This window comes from Filicampus tigris, chromosome 18 (assembly GCF_054856515.1).
Source record: "Filicampus tigris isolate MCC_2025a chromosome 18, RoL_Ftig_1.0, whole genome shotgun sequence".
NCBI lineage: Eukaryota > Metazoa > Chordata > Actinopteri > Syngnathiformes > Syngnathidae > Filicampus > Filicampus tigris.
Window position 1 is genome coordinate 12300690 of NC_141234.1, and position 21811 is coordinate 12322500.

The 21811-nt window shown below is 40.7% G+C and overlaps 2 protein-coding genes across 7 annotated transcripts in view; both read right to left on the reverse strand.

Annotated features, from left to right (window-relative positions):
- Positions 1–561: 561 nt before the first annotated feature.
- tmem200b (transmembrane protein 200B) lies at positions 562–10697 on the reverse strand. The gene is made up of 2 exons (XM_086015224.1): positions 10437–10697; positions 562–4856 (listed from the first exon to the last, which is right to left on the reverse strand). Exon 2 carries the CDS (start codon positions 4805–4807, stop codon positions 3593–3595), a length of 1215 nt encoding a protein of 404 aa, XP_085871350.1. The 5' UTR covers positions 4808–4856; positions 10437–10697; the 3' UTR covers positions 562–3592.
- Positions 10698–13471: 2774 nt separating this feature from the next.
- Positions 13472–21811, reverse strand: part of lrrc71 (leucine rich repeat containing 71) — an 8376-nt gene continuing 36 nt past the window's right edge. Inside the window, exons 1-18 of one of the 6 annotated variants that reach the window (XR_015082225.1) lie at positions 20543–21811; positions 20366–20404; positions 20162–20284; positions 19639–19746; positions 19230–19305; positions 19088–19162; positions 18924–18992; positions 18649–18808; positions 17380–17463; positions 17229–17303; positions 16597–16725; positions 16455–16515; positions 16329–16379; positions 16187–16233; positions 15954–16065; positions 15278–15373; positions 14153–14244; positions 13725–13777 (exon numbers count right to left, since the gene is read on the reverse strand). The exon at positions 20543–21811 is cut by the window's right edge and continues 34 nt beyond it. Coding sequence is in view for 5 of the 6 variants with exons in the window: in XM_086015219.1 (XP_085871345.1) it covers positions 13643–13777; positions 14153–14244; positions 15954–16065; positions 16187–16233; positions 16329–16515; positions 16597–16725; positions 17229–17303; positions 17380–17463; positions 18649–18808; positions 18924–18992; positions 19088–19162; positions 19230–19305; positions 19639–19746; positions 20162–20284; positions 20366–20404; positions 20543–20618 (1587 nt within the window). In the remaining variant the exon portion in view is untranslated. Of the gene's footprint in view, positions 13778–14152; positions 14245–15277; positions 15374–15953; positions 16066–16186; positions 16234–16328; positions 16516–16596; positions 16726–17228; positions 17304–17379; positions 17464–18648; positions 18809–18923; positions 18993–19087; positions 19163–19229; positions 19306–19638; positions 19747–20161; positions 20285–20365; positions 20405–20542 lie in introns of all 6 variants that reach the window. The other 5 variants (XM_086015220.1, XM_086015223.1, XM_086015219.1 and 2 more) reach the window with 5 other exon arrangements.

A 21811-nucleotide genomic window follows, 5' to 3' on the forward strand; every position in this document is an offset into this window, starting at 1 on the left:
TCATGCATTGGGTGTTGTTCTCATTTCATATGTCCTGTGGAGGCAGATCAACACAAATACATTGGACGCAAATTAAAACGTCATTTTAATAAGTTTTCAGTTGCAGGCACGGGTCAGTCCATCTTCACACTCTCCACTAAGGGTGGCACGTGCTCTACCAATGTGTTGCGTCCTGTGGGTGTGATGTCTCGGCCAGCGGCTTGATTGAATCAAGACACAGGGGGTCCGGTGTCTTTATGCTGGTTTTGGCTCCAGTTCCGACCTCCTGTTGAGATAGCATGTCCATGCCATCGGACGTGGTTGGAAAGACCATGCGTTGGTCTTCCTTTGGCTTCGGCAGGTCACTCCAAAGGCCCTGGCACTTCAAAAGGGCCAAATATGTGTATTCCAGGTCTGACGGAGGTGGCTCGGAGGTCAAGCCCCTGTGTTCACCCAATCTGACCATTTTCGTTACAATGACATCACAACTGCTCACAACGACCAATCGCAGCTCAGATTCGGAAAACAGGTCAGCCGTGATCGGTTGTTGTGAGCAGTTGTGATGTCATTTTCGGTCGACAGAAGGCAAAATGGCCGCCACCAGAGATGGCTAAAAATGAGTGGATTAACACTTATTCCACAAGCGCAATATTTATCAGAATGCCCTGTTTCAACTAGTGGGCTTGCATAGAACATATTCTTGAAAAAAATGTGTTTGCGTTGACTTCCCTTTAAGCATGTTCTTGTTTTGTTCCAGAATAAATAAATGATCATTTGAATAATCGTGATTTCAATTACTACCAAAATAATCGTGATTGATATTTTTTTCATGATTGAGCAGCCCTCCTGCAGATCGTGCCCATTTTGGAGTATACTGGCATCACTGATCATATCTTGCTGTGTTGTATCAAATGATGTAAAATGTTTCACAATGGGATTAGCTTTACACATTTTGTCCATTAACCCATTCACTGCCAAGGATATATTTTTTGGTCTTTTCACAGTCCAGCCATTCAATCCCAGGAATGTATTTAGATTTGTTTCAATATTTTTCAAACATTCGTGTAAAAGAGGGCCTGAAAATGTCTGCCACCGCATGAGTTAATAAAGTGACAGAGATCGGCAGAGCAATTCAACAAATGGAACCAGACCTAATGCTGCTGACCCAGATACATTATTAGCCTCTAAAAATCCGGTGCCCAACTAGCGCCTTGCTAATCTTAAAGTGTCGTAGGCTTGGGCTCCGCAGGGCAGTCGGTCCTGCCCGCTGGCTTTATGAGCTGTTAGAAACCCGGGAGCCGTCTTCTAAACGACCAATTAAATGAAACGAGATCACAAGGGAATGCAATCCTGCCCAGATAGAACCATAAAACCCAATAAGAAGGCAAAAAATTTGGAAGCTCTGCTGAGGATAATTGCAGCCAGGGAATTCCCCCCTGCCACACTTTGCTCAGAACACCTTTTTTGCGTTGGACAGCGAGCAGGGAAAGGGGAAAAAAAAAAACATGAACTTCTGCCATTGAAATTCAGCGAATGATAAAGTGTGCTTGTGGCTCACTCATCCCGATCCCAGATGGATATTTGCTGCTTGAGAAAACGGGACAAAACCCAAGGGCTCCTTTAGAGTGAGGAATGGGCTTGTCAATAGCTAGCCTCAAGAGTTGATTACATACTGCATACATCAACTACCAGGTGCCACTGAATTTACCGCTCGAATAAAAGAGATAATAGCGCACAGTTTTTGCTCAGCCTTATATTTGCAAACACAGGCGTGGCAATGGTTTTTAATGCAGTGGTTTGACAAAGGGCAAGACAAAGCCGTTGATTGTTCTGTCAGACCGCTAATATTGCTTAGTATACATTTAGAACACACAACAGGCATCATCACACACAGAGAAAAAAAAAAACACGGAGAGGTCACCTCTGCATATGGATTTAAGGTAGAGAGGGAGTTGGGGGGGTTACATGGACAATGATTCATACTCTCCTTCCTCCATAGCAGTGATGACCTCACTAAATCTGGCCGTAGCTGTTTTGCCCCGTCTGCACAATCCACTTGGTCTATTAAATCAGAAAGGGGTATGTGTGTGCATATTTACGTGTGTGTGTGTGTGTGTTTAAGAGCGGGAGGACCCTCCTCATAAATACCGGGAGACAGTCAGCATGAGACCGGAGGGAAACAATCTCATTGCTTTCACGACAAGCTAATTCTGCGTTAGCAACCAACAGACAAACATTGGTGTAACTGCTAAAGGGGGATTTGACTTTATTACAACTTTGGTCTCTTACCTACAAGTCTTACCACCAGGCAGACCACTATGGTTCAGTTTTTTGTAATGTTTCCATTGTTAAGGGTCTTTCTGTATCATAGATTTCACTTGACAACAAGCTAATTCTGCGTTAGCAACCAACAGACAAACATTGGTGTAACTGCTAAAGTGGGATTTGACTTTATTACAACTTTGGTCTCTTACCCTACAAGTCTTACCACCAAACAGAACACTATGGTTCAGTTTTTTGTAATGTTTCCATTGTGAAGGGTATTTCTGTATCATAGATTTCACTTTTTGCAAAGGTGGTGTGGAACTTCACCCTCGCAATGGAGAGGGACTTACTGTAACGTCAGAACCTATCACTGTATCATGTCAACGATTTTTCCCTTTTGCTCGTGTCATGCTATCGCCACAGCGCACGATGGAAACGTAGACCTGATCGGGATTTACCCACTCAAATCTGTCCGTGGTGAACCGAACTGAAGTGGACTGCTTGGTGGGAACCTAGCTTTAGTAGTAATGACATTGCACTGAATCACAAATCCTTTTAGCGGATTGAAATTCGCCGATGAAATAACGTCATTGTTATCCATTTTGAATTTAAATCACTGGATGTAAAAATGAAAAGTACGAGACACAACGGGAATACTGAAATCGTCCTTCAAAATACTTATTTGGAAACAGACGTCTTTTATCATTGCGTTGAGAGTTCTATTAATTAATATATTGTTTTAACTGTCTTTGTTAAAATGGGAATGCCTTTTTTTTTGGGCTCACGGAGGGACTTTGTGTTTTGGTCTGATATTTGTTTAATGGAATAAGTACCGTACATGAATGCCAATTAAGACCAAAGTTGTATTAAATTGGGATCACTCCTTAATTGCATATAACGTCTTGCACATAGAACCAAGATAGACACTTCTCGGCACAAGTACCGGTATTAAGTTGTAACTTACTCTACAGTACAAAACTGACATGCAATGAATTTGTAGAACGGGATCTCGACTGACAACGTGGCGTGTCTGATTTCTGTACATACATAGTTGCATGAGTTGTGACAAATCGCGGGTCCGGGAGAACAGGTAGTTTGGTTCAAAATAGGACTGCACAGTGAAAACAACCTTCAGTCTTGCTGCGCTCGCTTTTATGAGCTTTGCAACTTGAAAAAAATTGCTTAGCCCGTCAATGACAGCAGCTACCGGGTCTATTTCTTGTTCTCCTTTAATTAGAAATCCATCCACGCATCAACAGACACTCTAGTGAGAAACCCCGGAGATCCAAAAGGTTTGATAGTGGGAAAAAAAAATGTTTCGGTATCTGTAAGTATCCTAAGGTATTCCTCACTGGAAAGGTCCTGAACCAAAACTCTTATCCCACTGAGAACATTGCTGCTCTAACTGGTCCAGCAGTTTGTCCACAGAGTCCTCTTTGTTCTCCAGCTTCAGGTAGCGTCTCCCTATGCCCAGGTCGATCCGAGGCCAACTTTGGTGAGTGTGCTCTTCCGAGGCATCCACAACCTGTCCGGGAATGTTAACGCTAACTCGTGAAAGAGGTTCTCTTCCCGTAACCGGTTGAAGAGTGTGACCCTCCTCTCTGTGAAGTACTTCGTCCATGGACAAAGCAGTTTGAGCTATGTAAGGTTTAGTCCTGTAGCTCATACTATGGCAGCGTCGAGGCTGAGCGTCCGGAATGTCCACGTCGTCCACCCCCAGGGTGGACATGGAGCTGGCAGACATCAGGCAGTTATTGAGCTTGACAAGCGGGGTCTTGGGTTGGGTGTTGAAGTTCAGATGGCTTTCAAACTGCGTGTTGACGTCCACCTGGCTGGAGTTACAGGAGGAGGAATTGGTCAAATCCGCGGGCACTGACTCTTGATGATGGAGAGCTTCTGTCTGCAGGACCGCTTGCTGGTAGACGCTTTCCGCCATGTCCCGCTGCTTGTTGGCAGGTCTCGTCTGCAGGAGGGGTTCGGAGCTTGCCAGCTGTTGCCGGCAGAAGCTGTTGAGTTGGGCAGCTGGCAAACTGCTCACCCAGTGATGTTTGGACATGGAGTTGGCTACCGCCATTTCTCGAAGGTCCGCCGAGGGCACGGCGGCAGACACCGAGCAGATTACACTGCGCATCTGAGCCAGGAGCATCTGAGTCTCTCTGTCGCGGTTCTCATACAAGACCGTGTTGGCGCAGATGAGGATGAAGAGTCCCACCCCCATGATGACTGGACCCAGCAGCTTCATCCGCTCGCAGTGGGTCATGCTGACTGATGACAGGAAGCCCTTAGCTCCCAGACTCCAATTCCCTCGCGGTTCGGAAACATGATTGCGCTCGGCGGCTCCCAGAATGGACAAACGTGACATTCGGTATCCTGCCACAGCCAGAGCGGTGCCCACCATGACCACGATGACCCCGAGCACCAGGAAGGCTCCGGCAAAAGAACGCAGGCGAAGCTTGCCTTGGATCACGCCGTCCTTTTTCTTTCGCCCCCGTAAGGTAAAGCGAGGCCTTCGCTGGCGGGAGGGTGACGATGATGTAATGCCTCCGGTGTTTTGGGTCTTCATGGTGTGGGTCACTCCAGAGCTTCGCTCCAGGTGATACCCAGTCAGAGCCCTTCGGAAGCAGAAAACAAATCACCATTTAGGATAACAGCAATAAAAAAATACCAGAGGGGGGCATTTTACACATTTTTGCTGGTCAATCATTTGTCAGTCCATCATTTTTCATGACGAACTGAATTGTAATTATCAGTCCAGCAGTCAGTCGGTTAAAGTGGAAGTCAACCCAAGCATATTTTTTTCAAGAATATGTTCCCAGCAGGCCCACTAGTTGAAACAGGGCATTCTGATAAATATTGCGTTTGTGAATTAAGAGTTAATCCACTCGTTTTTAGCCATCTCTGGGGGCGGCCATTTTGTCTTATGTCAACCGAAAATGACATCACAACTGCTCACAACGACCAATCACGGCTCAGACTCAGAAAACAGGTCAGCCGTGATTGGTCGTTGTGAGCAGTTGTGATGTCATTTTCAGTCGACAGAAGACAAAATGGTCGCCCCCATAGACGGTTAAAAACGAGTACATTTAGCTGTTTAATTCATATTCCACAAAAGCAAAATAATCAGAATGCCGTGTTTCAACTAGCGGGCCTGCTGGGAACATATTCTTGAAAAAAAGTAAACCGCTTTAAGTCCACCAGTTAGTCCATCAGAGGTCCATTGGTCCGTCAGTCGGTCCTACAAAAAAAACGTCAGGAAGACGGCCGTCCGCCAGTGACAGAATAACGGACCGTCACTGCCGGACGCGGTTAGTGACAACATTAACGGATGAAAACCCACTTCCGCCATTTGTCAATCCATCATTTTTAAAAGGTGTCCCGTCATTCGTCGATTGTCAGCAAAACGGGCGTCCATCAGTGACGGAATGCCCACCTCTGGTTAATACAGCATTCTACATTTATTTAAAACCATGTATAAGGGTGGATTTAGGGTGACGGCTGGAGCATATCCCTGCCGCCTTTTTTTTCCCTCTTAAGTACCACTGTTCAGATATGTTATCTTGGCAACGCAAAGAGAAGAAAACTGCATGGAACAGGATATCTTCAGATCGAAATCAGCAATTTTTTAAATGTTGGAAAAAAAAACAGACATATCAGATATGTGCTAATGCAAGAGCAAACGAAAACATACAGCTCAGTTATACCCTGCGTAGACGATCAGTGGCCCCCCCTCCCCACAGAAAAAAGGTTGCATAAACCTGTTACACCTTGATACGGTTCCAACAAAATCAAGAGGTAACGTAAACATTAAGGAATAATGTGGTCATTATCATTACCAGCCGCAGCTATTTCAGATCTAAAGTTAGGAACATTTTAAATACTAAGGGTCATAAAGTAAAAAGCATCATGTGTGAAACTGCTAATGGCTCGCTTGTTTTCCATTTGTGCTAAACAACAGTGTGAATCAGAGCCCAGACGCTAAGACTCATTCAGTGTCGTGACCTATACTGTGTGTTAGCTTGCTAGCTAGTTACAGTTTGTTAATGCTCATTGCTTTGCACATACTGTCAATTTTCAAACTTTCCTACCGCGATGATGTGTCATCTATTTTATACAAAAACAGTTGTTGTTGTTTTTTTTTTACTTAAGTACAGAGTCTCTAGAATATGAAAAGCCCACACGGAACATAGTACCTACCCCCTTGCTGCGAGGCAGACCTCATGACCAAGAGTGCTATCATGCTGAACACTTCATAAAAAGAATACAATGGATGGAAGGAAGCGGCAGGTTTGCAGTCGCTTGCTGCTGCAGTTCAATCATTAATTTTTCACGGGGATTTATTTTGTTTTGAATTTGTCACGTAGTCTGCAAGGGAACCGTGCTCAACTGTTCACAGTGAGAATCGCAAATGAGACATTCAAATCTTGACTCATGGAGGCAGCAATCTGTCCTATAATTCAAATTCAATTATTCTGATGCTTTGCTCTATGACAGACCTTTCGAAGGACATTTAGCGTGCCTTGTACAAAATCTCCGGTCAAGTCTTTCACATAAGCAAAAGAGAAAGGGACCACTAATCAGTTCCATCACTAAAAAAAAAAAAACATGCAACACAGCACCCCGCGTCAATTACGAGTCATCAATTTCATCCTGACAAATGTTGTTCAAAAAGTTAATTGGCTTTGTCTTAAGTCGGGCCTGTGCAAAATAAAATGGCATAGCAAGATCAATTTGAATGTTTTATTTAATTGTATTTTTGAATTGAATTGGGAACAGTACCTAGCAAATGACTGATGGTATCTCATAAGAACTAAAAAGCTGCAGTAGACAATGGTGTGTCACCCCTGAGAAATGATCACTGGTCGACTGGTTAGCACATCCGCCTCAGAGGTCGTGGGTTCGATCCCGGCCTCCCTGTGTGGAGTTTGCATGTTCTCCCCGTGCCTGCGTGGATTTTCTCCGGGTACTCCGGTTTCCGCCCACATTCCAAAAACATGCATGGTAAGTTGATTGGACTCTCTAAATTGCCCCTAGGTGTGATTGTGAGTGTGGTTGTTTGTTTGTCTCTGTGTGCCCTGCGATTGGCTGGCAACCAATTCAGGGTGTCCCCCGCCTACTGCCCAAGGACGGCTGGGATAGGCTCCAGCACGCCCCGCGACCCTCGTGAGGATAAGCGGTATCGATAATGGATGGATGGATATATATATACTGTATATATATGACAAGCACGTCTTGTATGACCTTGGACTTCCACAAGCACCTTGGATTATGAGTCAAACTTGTCAGGATCTAGTCAGTTCTCACAAAAAGTAAGATTCAGTGGAGCAAAGACCCCTGCCAAGGCAGTACAAGCCAAATTTGGATTTGTATAGTAGAGAAGTTTCTAGGCATGTGAGACCCTTGAGGGATCAATGTTTACATTCTTACAAGAACAAGTTTGTTTCATTTCCTTCCTCGTAATTGTGATGAATGGAATGCATATTAAAAAACGGTTAACAAAAGTACAGTACCAGGTCAAGTTAGCGCCAAGTGTTTTACTGAGTTCAGTTTTTTTCTGGTAATAGTGATTAACGGTGGCTTGACACTTACAAGACCATAAAAAAAAGGTATGTGTTTCTTTAAAATGGCTTTAGGGTTAATAATGGATAGTGAGAGCAATAGCTCAATCCTCCAGTGGGTTTTTTTCTATTATTTACTATTGGCAAGATTATTTCTAAAGATTAACAAATCAGACCACATTGTGTTCCTGGAAGGACCATTTTATGTAATATAATTTAGTAATGATTTGCAACCTGCACAGAGCTGACAACAAAACTTGGACACAGACATCGGATAGTCAATTCTTCATTTGGTTTACTTAAGGGGAGCTACATTGCGTGATTAATGAATGCAATCAATTTTTTTTTTTCGATTCAGGCTTCATTGCGTTTTGAAAGTCGCAACGCAGAACTGGAACAGAGGAATTCCAAACTAATTCAAGCCACTTAACGTACTTAAGTCACCCATTATCCTGCGGACCTTCACCACACTAGTTTGATAGTAATCAACAATGAAAATCATTATTGCGCAACTCCTTGAACTGTTCCAAATGTTCCCTCTCTGTGGGAAGCTTGGAACTTCAAATTGGTACGCGCCAAATAGGAGAAACACATGCATTCTGTTGGGGGTGATTGCAAGGGACCTGGTATATATTCACTAATTTTGGCAATGAAAATGAAAAAAAAAAATCCAGTCTGTTGAAAATGTAGTTAGGAAGTCTTAAAGCGGAAGTCAATGCAAACATTTTTTTTTTCAAGAATATGTTCTATGCAAGCCCACTAGTTGAAACGGGGCATTCTGATAAATATTGCGTTTGTGGAATAAGTGTTAATCCACTCATTTTTAGCCATCTTTGGGGGCGGCCATTTTGTCACTTCTGTGGACTGAAAATGAGATTACAACTGCTCACAACGACCAATCACGGCTCAGACTCAGAAAACAGGTCAGCCGTGATTGGTCGTTGTGAGCAGCTGTGATGTCATTTTCAGTCGACAGAAGACAAAATGGCCGCCCCCAGAGATGGCTAAAAACGAGTGCATTTTGCTGCTTAACTCATATTCCACAAACGCAAAATTAATCAGAATGCCGTGTTTCAACTAGTGGGCCTGCCGGGAACATATTCTTGAAAAAAATATGTTTGGGTTGACTTCCATTTTAAGAAGTGGTAAGGTAAAGTCGTAATTCACACCGACAGATGATTGGGCGAAAGGTAAAGGTCATTAGGCCCATAGACAATTGACTCCGAACCGCTTTGCATTTCTTGCAGCCTGGCCTTGGCTTGAGCACAAGTGTGATTACAACCCTAGACACACATTGCCGTTAAAAGTACTACAATTTTCAAATCGATTCAAAATACGGCTGTTGAAAATTGCATTGGTTAACGCTTGTTTGAGCGTTAAGAATGTTCAATTAAAGGCCATTACCTTAAAACATTGTCTGTACAAGTCCATAAACGTTTTTATGATGCTTGAACAGACTGACCATTTAAATTCTAATGGAGCTTTAAGGAAGTATTGTTTTGTAAGTAGGCCGATTAGAAGTAGACCAGGGCAGCATGGTGGTGGCGCGGTTTGGTCCAGGTTTGATTTTTTTTTTTTTTTTTTTTTTTTTTTTTTTTTTGGGCTTAGCCTCCTCTTTCAAGTTAGCATGTTCTACCTTGTGCCAAAAACACACGTCAGTGTTAATTAAAAACTTGAAAATGCCCATAAGTGTGAGTGTGAATGCTTGTTTGTCACATATGCCCTTCGATTGACTGATGACCAGTCAAGGGTGGGATGATGCGATTTAGACTATAGAAAACGGAGGGGCGGATGGAAGTTGACTATATATAATGTTCTGTTCGACATCATAACAGCAACATTGAAGTAGCAAATAAATGTGTGCATTTTAGCAGCACACTAATAATGCACATGAATTTAAATCTTATCAACATGCTTACTGACATTGTCAGTCATTGACATTTACTTCCTGGCTATACCGACATTTAAAAAATATTTTTTGGGGGGGTGCGGGGGGGGGCAAATAAGTGGAATTGGATGATTTCCTACAGCACACCTGATGATCCACACAACCATGCAAACTTCACACAAGAAGGCCTGCGCAGAGATTCGAACGAAAACCTGAGAATTGTGATGCAGACGTGTTGCATCTGCATTTCATTTTCAGCGTATCAAAATAAAACGTTTTTTTTTTATGTGTGAGATTTGGGCTTCTTTTGAATGCATATCAAACAGTATGATGAGTACCATTTTTCCCCCCACCTATGAAAAAAAAAAATCACTGATTCATACTGCTCATCTGCTGTTTTCTGCAAGAAAACAGGAAGCTGGGCTATTGGCCAGATCTCTCCTGCCGAGCCACCAGTTGAAGATTCGAGGTGGGGAAAACGCAAAGCATTCACAGTTGATATGTGAAGGTTTGGAGAATACAACTTGTGTCTTAAAATAGCGCAAAATCACGATTTGCCGATTTTCCAAACTAATATGCAGCATCTTTACCGGTCGAGCCAATGTTGCGCTGCTGCAGTCGTCACCACATACTGACATCAATTAAACATTATCATAAAGAAAAAGCCAGCTGCCGCATGGAGCCTCATCATGCAGCCCAATCCACGCAAGGAGGGAGTCACATTCAACAGTCCACTTCTGCAAACTTGCCTGTATTCCCAGATTCCCGCTGCAGCTTGCTCATAGTTTGAGGACACAGACGACCCTGGTCATCAAGAACGCGGATCGTCTCGCAAGGAAGGCGTAAAATCCGATTGGCTTCCCCCCACGCGCGTTCACGGCAAAGATAGGAGAGGACGCGGAGTTGGCGCCTGCATCTCCTCCGCAATGCGCGACACCGAGTTGTTCTCATCCCGAGGAGGCTGACGTTCGGCAGGGAGCCGCTCTGAAGTCTGGCTTTGCAGCCGCGCTCCCAACAAGCCAGTTTAAACTAAGGCGCCCCTTCACAATAAAAGCTAGCCCTCAAAAGAAATTGGATGCAGAAGAGCGATGGAACGCTACATTGGAAAAGGGGCTTGTAGTTGCAAAGGGGTGAGGAAAATGACGTGAAAATCTGTGAAAAAGACATTTGAATGGAATTAAGATGTTTTATTTTTTGTCAAATTGATTTGGTGGGATTGACAGTTCACCCATGAACAAGTACAGTATAGTTAACGAAAACTAACAAAATACCTCAAACTAAAATTGAAAAAATAAAACAAAAACGAAAATGCTTAAAAAAAAAAAAAACGACTAAAACTGTCTTACGTTTATAAAAAAAATAGAAGAAAGGTCCAACTGTCTTTTGAGAAGTGTAGTTTACTTTATTACACAATACTTAGTGACTTTTTCTTAATCTGCCACTAGACAAACACTCCATATTAAAAAAAACAAAAAAAAACTAATACTAACAAAAACTAAAAACGGGGGTGAAACTAACAAAGTTGCTCTAAAATCTACACCAAAAAAGAATGAATTTAAAAAGAAAAAAGTCAAAACAGAATAAAAAACAACTTTTATGAAAAAATCCAAAACTATTATAACCGTGTCCATTAAATGATATTTGAGAAGTTGGTTGATTATTTGAAAGTGATGTTGACAAATCTCATGTCAGAAGACATCACATTTTCAAATAATTCCCCGGTCTTAACAAGAATTGAACTTTTATGATAATGCGATTTAAAAGTCACATAATTATGTTGTTTTGGGTGCCTGCCTTTTTCCCCAAATATTGCACCCTCACAGTCACAATTTGTCATTCGGGAATGAGCAGATTTTGTTGTGGCTACCCACTGAAAAACTCACTTATTCGCTGCTTCTGAGCAATGCAAGTATCACTCTGGTGCCATCTTGTGGCACATTGGTGTCAAGGAGCTGAAGAATTGGTTGTCATTTTTTTTTTTCAATTTTAGTTTGAGTTATTTCATTCGTTTTCGTTAGCTATATTAACCTTGGTCGGGTGTCGCGTTAAACAATCAGTTTTCTTCAGAAACGTTTCCTTTGTTTGACTGACCCATGATTTAGCTACCCTGCTAAATAAATCTTGTTGCCATGTTGCACATTGGTGCATGAGATGCATATTTTGAGCAACACAAAAACATTTTATTCTAATGTTACAGAGCACCATCATCTTCAAATGTATTTATATTTAAAATAAAGTATCCACAGCAAATGTTAGAATGAGCCACATGCTGCCCTTGAGCTGCAGGTTCCAAACCACTGATTTACCTATATCTGTTGTATATTCCTCTTAAACGTGTGGCACCATAAATGTAGTTACGCATGCAAAAGAAGTAGACCAGATTGCCTGAAGGCATCTAACATAAAAGCCCTGTGCAACTTTGAAAAAACATTCTTTACACTAATGAACCACTGGAAGGATAGAAAATATTTGAATATGAGCATAAACATCACATTAGCTGTCCAATATGTTCTAAGTAGTGTTGATACAAAAGCTGAACTGTGTATAGTGTTTGCATTTTTTTTTTTTTTAAGTGGGTAAGCAATCTGGTCGTACTCGGAAATGCTGAAAATGTTAGTGTCACATTTATTCTAATAAAGCTTTGTTAAAATCGTAACATGGGTGACGTGCCGACGGCGGCGGCAGCGTAACGTAGACGTTATTCATGAAGTCTACCACTAACCTAAGTCGTGCGGTTAATGTTTGGCTGAAAAACACTTCTAGGCCATCAATATAAAACATTCAAATGAAACACACGTACGTCGAGGGTAACCCTGACGTCGACGTTCGTAACCTTGAAATGTTGCATGTCGAGGATCCCATGTATAGTGTATTACAGTGTTCCGGGTCCATCGACAGAAAGAACCATTGTCGCCATCTAGTGGTTTCAAAACGCTATGAAAACCTGCAAATACATTATCTAGTCTAGACAGTGGTGTGAAAAAGTGTTTGCCCCCCTTCCTGATTTCTTATTTATTTTTGTTATGTCTTACATCTTCAAATAAAAATGAAATCAGTCAAAGATAACACAAGTAAGCACAAAATGCAGTTTTAAAATGTTATTAAAAATCCAAACTCACATGGCCTTGTGTGAAATAGGCTCACTGGAGTCTAAAGCTTCAGGAATGACTTTGTGTGTCAATTACTTTATTTCTCTGCTGTTCTTGGATTTCTTTGGATGGTGGCATTTTGTTGCAGCTTTTTGAGATCTTTTGGCCGACTTCATTTTGTTAGATAGGTTCTAGTTAGGCAATTTCTTTAAATTTGATTGAACAGGTCTGGAGGTAACCAGGCTCGGGTGTGGCCAATGAAAATGAACTGCAAAATATCATTGAGCACTGTAAATTTATGATTTAACAAGTACTTTAATAAACAGGGTTAGGCAGGTTTGAATTGTTCTTTTCCTTAGTAAATCTAATCACCATTTATAAACTACATTTTATGTTAGTTATTTTTGTCTGATCCTGACATTTGCATGATGATCTTAAAAAAAGAATAATAATACATTGAATTGATAAGTGTTACTAAGTTTGTTTGTTTTCTTTCAATTGAAGCAGCTACACCAACTGGTTCATTTTTACCGAGTAATTTTTACAGTTGTTTTACGAGACACTGGCAGCATTGTTTATTTATTTATTTGTTTATTTATGTTTTATTTATTTTTTTATGTATTTACTTTTTAATACATAAAAATGGGAGAAAGGAATAATGAGTATCATGCTTTGTGCAATCTCTGAAAATGAAAAAGGAAAACTAGTATAAAGTGACACAAATGTATTTTGATATTTGAATCAAGCAGGAAAGTGATGAACATAGCAGTACATGACTTTGATTGAATTATTTACAAAAAACACAAAAGCTAAAATGCTGCTTGCTTGTTTGCAAAGTCTACAGAAGAGAATTGTCCTTTTCTCCTTTAGCTGTCTGAACATTGCGACCCCTCACCCTCTTCTTCAGTCTGCTCTTCGGTTTTTTTGTTCAGGGGGTCTCTGAGTGCCATCAGTTCCTTTATCTTCATATAGGGCTCACACTCTGCAGCAAAATGGTTTCTCTGAGAGAGTGATGGAGAGAAAAAAATTCAAAGCCATTCAGAAATGATGCTCATGCTTTACTGCTTAACTGGAATTTAATTCTTATGATGACCTAATTATCTGTAAGGCTCTCTTAACCCCTTCCTCGGGCCTTATTTCCCCCAGCTAATCATGGACTAAAAACGATGACATTAAAATATGAAATGTAATTACACAAGTGACAAGCGTAGGACAAAATCCCAATAAATTGACATCAACCAAACCACAGAGCTACAACATATTAAACACTTCAAAAGGCTTGGTTGCATCCACAAAGGATTCTGCCAGCCAGGCATCCTGCAGTTTTTTGTGCTACGGGAAATGTTTACATAACTGATAATATATTGACAACCCACCTGCAGACAGAGACGCAGCAAACCTTTACCTCCTTCTTGCATCTGCAAGGACGTCAGGAACTGAGGTAGTGACAACTCTGTTATCCTGTTTCCTACGTAAACATATTCACAGCATCATAAGGCGACTTTATCTAGTCTCAATATGAAACAATATAATCACCAAAACATATATCTGGCTGTATTTACATCTTTCTGCAAATTACATTGAGTAAAAAAAATATGCTGAGTCATTATGGTGGGGAGTAATACCTGGACTATAAAGTGAACAATATGTAGTAATTTAACCTTAAAATGGCAGGTTTAAAATCATTGAGGTAGTATGCTGTCTTAAAATTGGGGAACTAGTGTCTCTGTCATTGCCATGGTAACCTGTTAAAAAAAAAAAAAATCAAGAAACTATATGGTCAATGAACTCTACTCACGCAACAAATTAAAACAACCACACAACTTTGCCTTCCGCTAGCTTAATGCTACAATGCTACAGATGAGCTAACGGATAGCATAATCACAGTGTTAAAACCCTATTTTAGCACGTATAGACAGATGATATAAAAATACTTTGAGAAACATTTTATTCAAAATAAAAATCTAATTTGACAGTTTACTAAGTCACAAGTCATTGGGAAAGTGTTATGCGTTAGGCTATATAAAGTAAATATAAAAAAAAATAGTTCTGCAGAAGCTGGAATGAATTAATTGTTTTGGAGTTGAGCGTGGTCAAAGAACAAACTCAACTCGAATATCAAAGCATCACTGTATTCTGCTCTTGTATTTATGGAATAAAGCAGGAGCCGCCTATTGACGGTTGAAGGTAAGAAGCGGAAATGACGTCTATATGCTGGCGTCGCCAGTTTCGATCGGGAGTAACTGTCCGCTCACGCAGGTAAACGGGTTATCCCGAATGTCAAACGTACGCGTGACGCTGGTTAGAAGACACTTGGCCGAACATGTCCCTATGGTCAAATTATTTTCACTCTTTTCTTGGGGTCCTCTTTTTCCAGGCCTGTTTCATGAATTTGTTCTTAAACGTACCGTATTGGCCCCAATATAAAACGGTGTTTTTTTGCATTGAAATAAGACTGAAAAAGTGGGGGTAGTCTTATATTCGGGGTCTAGACATTATACCCATTCACGACGCTTGATGGCGCCAGATATCACTGAAGCGAATGCTGAACTTGACTCCGCAGGCCAAAGCAACCCCTGTCACGTGAAGATGACGTGCTATGGGAGGAGCCAGAGGACGGGATTAAGGACAGCAACACTGAGCACAGCGAGGCAGATAATTGTTTGTGAGGAGTAATGTTCTGTCATGATAGAGCTCAGCTACTCTCAAGTTAAACCAGTTTGCATTATTTTATTGCAATGTTTTTCCTTATTCAGATTTGTTTCAAGACTACAGTTAGGTTGACTTCACTTTGATGGTTAATGCAGTTATTGCGATGTTGTTGTTTGATCACAATGGATTGGTTTATTTACATTTAAAAAAAACAGAAGCCATTCATTTACGAATGTGATTGCACTTTAGTTTACATATTTAAATGTTGAGATATTAAGATTTGAATGAGGCAAAATAACATGCCTTTTCTCTCAAATATATTGTTATAATCATTTGTTTCAGATGTACTGTAATTATTTTCTGTATAAAAATTTATTTGGTGCTCAAAAAAACTTTTTTCAAACTTGAGTCTTGAAAAAGAGGGGGCTGTCTCATGATCGGGGCCGTCTTATAATCAGGCCAATACGGTAATTATTAAACCACAAGTTTAAAAAAAACAACAACATTTTAATCGGATTTTCTGACCTGCCAGGCTGAGTGAGGCGAGAGTCGTGTTTCCAGGCAGAATGAGCTCTCCATCCCTCTGCTGCACAGACTCATTCAGGAGGGGGCTCACCATCTCCACTGGCTTTTTATGCTGGCGGATAAGGAAGGTACACAAACGCCGATTAAATATAATTAATTGAAACAACCTTTACTTGGATGACTGCTCATAGAATGTACTAAATGGTCAAACTACCGTATGATATTCATGTTACCTCCTGATCATACATTTGGTTTTTTTCCTCCATGTCTTGACTTTCGGCTGCAACACATTAAAGGGAAAACATTGGTGGAAATTAATCAAGAACTAAATGAAAACGTGCCCGCCGATTGGCTGGCGACCAGTTCAGGGCGTACCCTGCCTCTCGCCCAAAGTCAGCTGGGATAGGTTCCAGCGTACCCGCGACCCTAGTGAGGATAAGCAGTACAGAGGGTGGATGGATAATTGAAACTCAAGTGTTGATGAGTAATAGAAGTTATTACATTTCTTAAGACACTTTTGGTCTTTAGTCGGTGCTCGTTTCCCATCTGGTTTTGATGGTTCCTATAAGAGACGACGGTCATGTTAGTTGTCAGGTATGACAAAGGAGAGCATATTGTAACAGTTTGAATTCATGCGTCGTACCCGTTTTTTGGCAGTATTTTTGTTCTCCCCTTTATTGCAGTTAAGTGAAGCGTTGCCGGCCAAAGATGGCAGTTGGTCACTGGACAGCTTGGTCGCACAGGATTGGTCAACGTCAACCGTAGCTGATGACTGAAAAAGAATGTCAATAAATAAGCATTTGACATTGTCATGTTTGTATGCCCTGTTGTATATTTGCCTGTCTTTATTCGTGGGATTCATATTTGAATTCATTATCATTGCTTGTGAACGCTGTCGTCAAGCACAGTGTTCATGATTCTGAAATCACTTTTTTTCTTTTCTTTTTTTTAAATCATTCAAATTTGGCAGAGGTGATGACATTTCTTTCTACAGTGTGTCAAATTTATTTTAACTTTTTTTTTTTTTTTTTTAATTCCAAATAAGTTACCCGTAAGAATTTTTCCGTAAAGGTTTTACGATGAGAACAACCTAACGCTTAAAAAACAACTTTTCCTATTTGCATTACTTCTAATGGGGGGAAAAACAATTTTGAAATCCAAACAAACTTTCGGTCAGCAAGTGTTAGTTTGACCCCAGAGATCGCACCGTATTAAAGGTACTAAATGTTGCACTTTTCGGTGGGGCACCCTTTCCCCTGACGCACGAAGACTTACAGAATGTCGTTTTTCCAGAAGTAGTTTCCTCCTCTGCACAATTTCTTCATGAGTAAGCACAACCTCACCAAAAACCTGGTAAGTGCAGACAGTCATATAATATCATAAAAGACATGTATGCGGTATGAATATGTTTTAATAACTTATCTACCGTGGCCAGTTGTGTAGCTCCCGAGTCTCCAATGTGATTGTTGGACAGTGAGAGGAACAGCAAAGTACGATTGAACCGCAGGCCCTGAGATGGTTCGGAATTTTCATGATAGTTAGTTGTTATTCTGTTTTGAGTTTCATTTTTTTTAACTTTGTTTCAATTCATTTTCAGAGCAGGTTTGTTAGCTTTTATCCGTTTTAGTTTTTTCAAAAATGTTTTGTGTTAGTTTCGGTTTGATTAGTTTTTGTATTAGTTTGAGTTTTTTTTTTAAAGTTGTGTATTTTCTTGTGTGCAAGATAAAAAAAAATAAAAATACATCATGGTAAGTATTGTCAACAACAATCTCCAAATCAAATGCAGGTATTGTATAACAGTCCATTGACTGAAGTAAATGAAGTGCATTTTTTTTCCCTAGCATCGCGTTCTCAGATAAGTGACAAAAGAAGGCACGCCATAACAACAGGCAAGTTCGTTGCCTAAAATGACGTCATCTGTTGACGCTTTTTTATTGGCTGCCGCTAGACGACGACGCTTCTAGGCGACACACAGTGAAAGGACCACAATTCCGAGATGAGCCTTTTTTACGGCTGTCCTGTAAAGCCGAAAGAAATACATTTAAATTCAAAGGCGCATGTATTAAATTCATTGACAAAGATGAAAATAGTTACCGTAGTTTTTGTTAGATTTGTAAAAGTACAATTTAGGTTTAGTTACTTTGTTTTGTTTTTAAAGAATTTTCGTTTTTATTTTGTTAACGAAAATATTTTTCCGAATTACAGTATTTTGTTTGTTTTCCTTAAAGAGGAAGTCAACCCAAACATATTTTTTCAAGAAAATGTTCTATGCAGGCCCACTTGTTGAAACAAGGCATTCTGATAAATATTGCGTTTATGGAATAAGAGTTAATTTTGCCATCTCAGGGGGCGGCCATTTTGTCACCTGTCGACTGAAAATGACACCACACACCCTCAGGGCTCAGGTAACGACCAATCACGGCTCACTTGTTTTCTGAGGCTGTGCCATGATTGGTCGTTACCTGAGCCCTGAGCAGTTGTGATGTCATTTTCAGTCGACAGGAGTGACAAAATGGCCGCCCCCTGAGCTAGCTAAAAACGGGTGGATTTTGCTGCTTAACTCATATTCCACTCCAATCAGAATGCCGCGTTTCAACCAGTGCGCCTGCTGAGAACATATTCTTGAAAAAAAAATGTTTGGGTTGACTTGACTTTAACTAAACCTTGGAACACACAATTGATTCTGAGTCATTACCTTTGCAATATGTCCAGCACCGACATCACCAATATGGTTGAACGAGAGGTTGAGTGAGGTCAGGTTCCAATTTGCACACGTGCTGGTCGAGAGACTGGCCCCAAGAAGACACGCACCCTCATCTTCAATTCGGTTGTTGCGCAGGTTCAAGTGAGTGAGGCTTGAAACAAAGAAATACAGCACACCAAAATGAACCTTCAGTCATGTTTGGCATCGGAGTCTTTGCGTGCGTCGACATGCCGGGGCTATTTCTGAAAAAGTGTATGTGTACTCACGCACTTCCTTCACAAAACAGAAGGTGGTGGTTGTTATCTACTAGAGGATTGCCCTCTAATGTAATAACTCTATCAAAATAAAAGGATGGATGATGAAATAATGCCGTCGAGTAATATTAACATTGAAAACAGGAAGGGGCAAAAACCCAAAACGCTTTACTCACTTGAGGCTCATGCACATACACACGGCATTGACAAGGGTGACAACCATTGGATCCGTCAGTCCGGCCTGCCAAAAACTGCACAACCGTCGACAATTTAACACAGATGGTGACTCTAAGTATGTGCTTCTCTCAAATGACTTACTAAATGGTGTGAAGGGTAGACGAGGTAGAAATGATCTTGCTCAGTACTCGGATGATTGGTTCATCTACTGTCCATCCTGTGAACAACCACACCAGGAGGATTACAGGCTTTTCTGATCAAACTTCTTCTCTTCTGTCTCACAAATCATTCCTGGAGCAGACAACGTCAAATAACTTCTGTTTTCTCTGTCTCCATTAATCAACCCCGGTTGACTTGACAACTCTCTCAAGTTGCTTTTTTTCAATAGTGTTAGTAATAGTAATAGTGAATAATTATTTCTTGCCACATTGGTCCGACGTGAAAATTATACGAATTATATACTACTGAAAACTGTCATTAAGGATGAGGATGGTAAAGAGTAGTGTCACCCTGTCAATAGTTGTCTAATGTGATAAGGACTAGTCCTTACCAAAGATCTTTATGCTCGTTGTGCAGTAAGGGTCTCCATTTTCCAGCTCCAGTTGGAGCTGTGGCTTAAACACATCGTGTGCGGGCTTTCTGTGGGAGTGCCTGCCGCCTGAAAGTTGCATATCATAATGTACAGTATTTCGATCATACACAGACAGTAACTGTACAGAACTGAGTTGCAGTACAAAGGCAGTTTACCTACATTTTTTTTTTCATTTTTATGGAGGGCACTTAACCTCATCATCATTCACTATTAGTGCTCAGGCCAAAGCAATAAAAGTATTACTTTGCTGCCATCTTTTGGAATATTGGTGTGAATGAGCTATGTAGAAGATAAGGAGTTTCATTTAAAAAAAAGTATTACTTTGCCGCCTTCTTGCGGAATCTATATGCAATTATACTTTGGGTGAGTGGCACTTGAATTTAAAAAAAAACACACAAATATGCATAAATACTATAGAGTCCAAAACGTACAGCCTCCACTGTAGTTACCAATGACTTCGGTCATCTTTATCATGCGATACCTGTGGCGTTTTCTTGGCTGGAGGAGTTGGATTTGGTCTTGAGAGCTGGTATATTTTTCATATCCAAAAGAGCACAGAGGCCAGGAAAGTCAGTCATCACATTGCCAGAACACTCATAGTCGTCTGTGAGAGAGTCAGTGGGATATTTTCAGACTCAGACTCAAAAGCATGTGTGAAGAATGAGATTCTCTAAATGGCACTCACCAAAGGTTCGAGTGGCTGGTGTTTCAACTGCAGTTGCTCCTGTGACACAAAAGAACAGAAATTTGATTTTGAAAACAAAATGATATTCACACACATATATATATCCACACTCAAAAGACTAGCGTTCCAACTATTCTATTCTATTCTATTCTATTCTATTCTATTCTATTAATCGACCTGTTTGTATTGGCGCCGATTCTTCAGGTTCAGAACTCTTCTCGGACTTGTCTTTAGCCGGTTTCTTTCTCGCCATGTTTGTCCCCTTAACATGTTGTTAGGGGAGTCAGACCCACGTAGCTATGGCAACGCTAAATCCAAGCCTCGCGAGATCTATTATACTAGTATTGGTCCGTGTCTCTTTTGGTCATTGGATATTACGCTTGAAACAAGATATAAAAAATTGAAAAACGACTCGTTGTTTGATTTTCGTTTTAATATCAAAATTGAAAGACAGCTTTATTTTCTAGTTGGGTGTCTGGAACGAGTAAGAAAATGTCTAAAAACAGTTTGATCTTCAATTTTTAATTCTAACACGAAAATAGAATATATTACGAGACACAAATCAAAATACGGATAATAAATAGGTTTTAGATTCCCGGAAGTTGTCACCGAAAGCATTTCTCCTAGTGACCAAGAGATGGCGACAGCGTAGCGCCTGAAGACGATATCGTGAACTGTATTGTAACCTGGAGAAAATGATTGGTATCCTCTGTTAAAGAAACAATAATAAAAATAATAATAATAATAATAATAATAATAATAATACAGAATATATATAGCACAATAAAACACTACGCAAAGAAGAAAATAGTCTATTAAGATTACATTAAAGCAATTTAATTAAACTAATACTAGAATTTAGGGACCTACCGTGTATTATATTTCTGATTTTGAGTCAAATCTGAAAACAATAAACAATAATTTTAGCTGGTAGTAAATATGTTGATAATCTAGGCGAATACAAGTTTTAAGTGAATTTTAACTATTTGACTTTAGACGGGCTGGCGAGTGTGCGGGAAATTGCGTGTGATTGTAGATTTGGATCCTTAGAAACGTCAACAGGAAGATGGATTACTGACCCGAGGTATGATATCGATCGTGTCAAATATGCAGACCTGGGCACTTGACCATTTTTTGCCCGTCCGGCCGCGACCCTCCACCCTTGAACTAGGTACCCTTCCGGCCGCGACCCCCCGGCCATATTCATAAAGATTGTCGGCCCCTGCCCTGTTCCACCTCCCGACCCAAAAAAAGGGTCCGTGATTGACGTCGCTGCGGTAGAGACGCTAACGGCTTTTTAAGGATCATTAGCTGGCTAATTTACTATTCAAACCCGCTGTGGAAACACTTCAAACACGCTTCAAAATGCGCCACATAGTACTGTAGCGTCTCCCAATGATACGCCATCAGTCGTAGTTCAATGAACGCGTTTTTTATTAATTCAAC

Excerpts from the sequence above, each read along its gene's own strand:
- tmem200b (XM_086015224.1), bottom strand. The coding sequence starts at position 4,807 with ATGAAGACCCAAAACACCGGAGGCATTACATCATCGTCACCCTCCCGC.